We start from the raw sequence: 4,878 nt of genomic DNA on the forward strand, positions 1-4,878 counted from the left end.
GCCGACCCAAACGGACGTGTGACCACTTTTCGTCCGCGGGCGACCCATTCTTGGCCCAATTTTGAGCCGGATTTGCATCAGCCCGGACACACGACAGACGCGCGCGCGCGCCCACTCCTCTCCCCGGGCCCACCGGTCGGTGGCAGCAAGCACCATTTCTCCCCCATTTTCCCCAAAACCCTCGCACGCGCGCTCCCGCTCCGCACGCGCCATGGATGATGACCTCGACCTCGACGCCACCGCTGGCCTCGCCTCCCTCGCCTCGTCCAGCATGAAGACCGCCCCTCCGGCAAAGACAAGCCCCGCGCAAAATCATCGTCGCGGCCAAGCCAAAGAAGGCGCTGACGCCCAAACAACGGGCGGCGGAGTCGGCCAAGAGGAAGAGCCGGAGGCATGCCGCGGACGCGAGCGGTGAAGCCGTCGCGGCTGTCGCCGCACAGCAGGAGGTCACCAATGCATGCATTGTGGCGGCAACAAGGGAGGCGCTCTACATGCTAGGGTTAAACCCTAGCCAGCATGGCCTCGTCAACGCCGACGTAGCCGCCGTGGCCAGCACCGGCTCGTCCGTGTTCCCTCGGATGGTGCTACCCGACTCGCCCCGTGCGTTGGCTTGCATCCCGATACCCGGCTTCCATGTGTATCCGCAGGCCTTGTGCCTCTCCGGGGAGTGCTCGCCCGGCGTCAGCGTGGTGGCGCCTTCCACGCCCGCGCCCGCGCCCATCGACCTCAATGCCACACCGGTAGCCGGTGGCTCCTCATCGGGAGGCGTGATGAAACGCGCACGGCAGATGCCGGCCGACGTGCTACCGGACGCCCGCAACCTGTTCGACGAAATGTCGGCCGCCGGCGACGAGGACTACATGCAGAAACTCATCTTCGAGGGCGATGCGCCGGCCGCTGGCTATGACCCCGAGGAAACACAAAGCTAGGACGGCCACGGGGCGTTCACGCCGGGCGCTGGCTATGATAAGTCGGCATTCATGCGTGATCAGGTCGGCATGGACCTGGACGGCTTCCCACTTGAACACGAGTTTCTGGACGACTACGGGCAAGAGGAAGAAGATGAGTGCGACATCGAAGTGGAGCCTTTGTTTGAGGACGAGCTCGCCAACCAAGCCGCCGGGCCGAAGCCGAAGCGCAAGAGCAGGTGCACGAAGGCATACACGGCAGCCGAGGACAAGCTTCTTTGTGAGTATTGGAGGGATATTGGACAAGACCCAAGACCGGCGCCGAACAAAAGCATTCAACTTTTTGGATTCGTGTCCACCGGGAGTTTCATGAGCGCAAGAAGTTTCCTCCTTACCAAATTGTGAGCATGCGTGGGTGGGTGTCCATTTCAAAGCGATGGAGAGTGATCCAACAAGAGTGCAACAAGTTTTTTGCCACTCTTGAGAGCATCAAGGCCCGCCCTGTGAGCAGCATCGGCATGCAAGACATGGTATGGTAGCAAGCCGCCCTCTTTTGTGTCATCAAGTTCCTGCTTCCGTGTTCATTTGCATCCCATTTGTGCCAACATGCTTGCATGAAAACATTTGTAGGCATTTTAAACTTTGGAGGCATTCAAGGTCCAACACAATGGCAAGTGCTTCAACCTCTCCCATTGCTATAGGGTCATCAAAGATGAGGAGAAGTTCAAGGCGCAATATGCCGCCCTCAAGTCGCGTGGGGAAAGAAAGTCGTGAAGGATGTTGGGGACGGCGAGCCGGCTCGGCCGCCGGGGAAGACCAACTCCAAGGAGGACAAGCAGGATGCGACATTGAACACCTTGATCGCAAGCGGGGACGGCATGATGAACAATAAACACTCAAGAGAGGAGGAGCGCCGACGTTTCAAAAAGGAGCAAATGAACGCCTTCATGGAGATCCAAAGGAGGAAGCTAGAGATGGATGCAGAGAAGCAAGCCAAGATGCTTGAGTTGGAGGCGGAGAAGCAAGCGAAGATGCTCGAGATCGAGGCCGCCAACGCCAAGACCAAGGCCAAAGAAGTGGCTCTTGCAAGCATGATGACCATGGTGGAGATCATGAAGGTGGATCTCAACACCGTGTCGCCAAGGAAGAGGCCATGGTTTGAGAAAATGCAGGCCGACATGCTCAAGTTTACCGTCGAGTGATCTCGTGGCCGCGAGCGCCTTCTTTTTTGTATCCCGGCTTGTGCGCTGGCATGACCACGGGGCCGTGATGGCGTGGTCGAACTCAAGTCGTACCCCTTTTTGTGTGGTAGCATGTGTGCCGGCCGCTCGCGAGTGCGCCAGAATAAACTGTGTGGTGCATTTTTTGAAGCCGGCAATGTATGCCGGCGCTGACATGGTGCCGGCATGATCTATGGCCGCATGCCTTTTTTAAAACTTTAGTGCGGACATGAAAATGGGTCGGCGCGTTGGGCGCACTGCCGACCCAAATGCAAAACAGGGCGGACGCCGGGCAGGTGGCCGACCCAAACGGACATAAAACGGACAAATATGCCGTCCATTTGGGTCGGAGTTGCTCTTAGGTAGGTTGGCCCACATGTTAGAGACCCAACTGCACCTTCTGGTACGTGAGGGGAGTTGAGTTCTTTCTTGTGCGGGAGAGGTGGATGGGTGTAAGTCAAGACATACCAACTTTCTTTTAAAGTAGAGAGTACTTATACCATATTAGAGCATCTATTTATACCATATTAAAAAAAGTTCTAAAAAAGCTGTTAAAAGCGACTCCAACCTCGCCTCTTCTTCGTCCCTCTTTCTCAGTTTCTCCTCAACCATCACCAATACCACACGCATCCGGAGCCAAAAGCGAGCACTCAAAGGAACAAATCAATCCCAAGCAATCCTTCCCGCCGGAGCTTCCTGCCATGACTATCCAGACGCTGAAGGCGCGCATCCTGCGCGTCCTCAGATCGTCACTCCCCGCTGCCGCCGCCGCCGCATCGGCATCCCTGCCGCCGTCGCCGACCAAGCCCGGCCGCGTCGTGCTCCACTCCACCGACGGACTATCCGACGATGCGTCCTTCTTCGACGCCCACGAGACCCCCACCAAGATTAACCTCCCCGCTGAGCCCATCGACGACGACTGGGAGCTCGTTGACCAGGACGGCTACGACCGGGACTCCCTTGCCTCGGGGTCGGCGCCGGCGTCTGATCCCGACGGCATGCTCCGGGATTTCCCGGCCAGGTGCCCACCCGGCGGCGACGAAGCCGTGGTGCTCTATACCACCACGCTCCGGGGCATCCGCAAGACGTTCGAAGACTGTAACGACGTGCGCGCTCTGCTGGATAACCTCGCCGTGGCGTTTCAGGAGCGCGACGTGTCCATGGACCGGGGTCTCCGGGAGCAGCTCTGGGCTGCCACCGGCGAAAAGGCCGTGCCCCCGCGGCTCTTCGTCCGCGGCCACGATCTCGGGGGCGCCGCCCAGGTGCTTGCACTCCACGAGGACGGTCGCCTTACCTCCCTCCTCCAGCTGCCGTCACTTGCGCCCCCGGAGGCGGCGGTCAGCAGCAACAAGAAGAGGGAGAAGTGCGAGGCGTGCGGGGGGCTGAGGTTCGTGGTATGCGGTGAGTGCGATGGCAGCCGGAAGGTGTTCGACGGCGAGCGCGGTGATGTCCGGTGCCACGGATGCAACGAGAACGGACTCGTCATGTGCACGCTTTGCTTGTACCCGAGCTGAAGCAATGTAAATTAACTAGCGGTTAATTGCCAATCACCTGCTCCTTTTTTTAATAAGTTAATTAATTACCGACCATAGTGGTACCACTTTGGGGCTTGAGTGTGTAATTGGATTTAGTGGTTGTCTTGTCATGTAGTACATACATTATGCTAGTTTTCGTTTATGTTTATATTTGTGTTCAACCACATAGAGATGTGACATGCATATGGGGTTAGATGTCCATGTCAGTATAAGATTCTGATCCACCTAGATTCGGTCTCGGATTTCTCCAGCAGGGATGAGCCGCTGTTCCTTGGGTCTCGTCGGATAGCGGCCAGAGCGGGTTGCCGTATGATGGGAGGATCAGTGGGAGCAGTGGTGGTGCAGCGGCGGCGGCGGCGCCACGCAGTCAGCCGTGGAGGTTTGGAGTCAGGGATGTGAGAGCGACGGGCACGGGCCCAGCGTCAAGGGCACGCAGCGGCGAGTCGTCGCCGGCCCGCCCGATGGCCGATGGAGATTGGCGCCTTCCGCCGATGCCTTCTTCAGGGCATGAACAATGGAGGCATCATCATACCACTGCCCCAGCATTTCACATAGATAAAAATAACTAAAGCCACAGTTTAGTTTTATCTCCATCCAATGGAAGCAGCAGTATTGTTGCCAGGTTCAACAGCTCTTTCTTTTTATATACAATACAGTAGTTGTGGTCCTGTTGGTTGCTGTCCTATCCTCCCTTATTGGCTGCCGCAATACCTTTGTCAGGGAAGAACCAGCCTCCTCTGCAGGATCCCGTCTAACTCTGCAAGCACTACCTTTTGGCATGCAAAACTATCCGAGCCGTGGTGGCATGCTGGAGCACCCGTCCATCCTGGCGCGTTGGCCATGCCCTCAGAGGGTGGGACTGCTGCGGGGCCCATGCCACCGGTCAGGGACATGCTATCCGTCAGAGTCTCTGCTTTTGACCGATTGACCACGCATGAGGGGCCCCAGATTGCTTCAAGGAGGATTTCAAATGGAGGAAGCCCAGCCAACGGTGATGTTGCAACCAGGCACCAGGGAGTGGTGGGGCCTGAGAGTCAGCGAGAGACCAACCCACATGATGTGGGGGTGCCAGTTGTGGATGCTGGAGCGGTCTGGGATCTGGTCGTGGAAGGATCGGACCGGCCAGTAGCAAGAGACCAGGATCAGGTGGACACGTCAAGAGATCGCCCCATCGCTGCTGCCAGCCAATCACCATTCGAGGCCTCGGCAACGGAG

General features: G+C 57.9%; 1 protein-coding gene across 1 annotated transcript; it reads left to right on the plus strand.

Moving 5' to 3' along the window:
• The first annotated feature begins 2,693 nt into the window (after positions 1-2,693).
• Positions 2,694-3,811, plus strand: LOC123041240 (uncharacterized protein At5g39865). The gene has a single exon (XM_044463898.1). It carries the CDS (start codon positions 2,830-2,832, stop codon positions 3,640-3,642), a length of 813 nt encoding a protein of 270 aa, XP_044319833.1. The 5' UTR covers positions 2,694-2,829; the 3' UTR covers positions 3,643-3,811.
• The last annotated feature ends 1,067 nt before the right edge of the window (positions 3,812-4,878 follow it).

This window comes from Triticum aestivum, chromosome 2B, assembly GCF_018294505.1.
Source record: "Triticum aestivum cultivar Chinese Spring chromosome 2B, IWGSC CS RefSeq v2.1, whole genome shotgun sequence".
NCBI classification, from domain to species: domain Eukaryota; kingdom Viridiplantae; phylum Streptophyta; class Magnoliopsida; order Poales; family Poaceae; genus Triticum; species Triticum aestivum.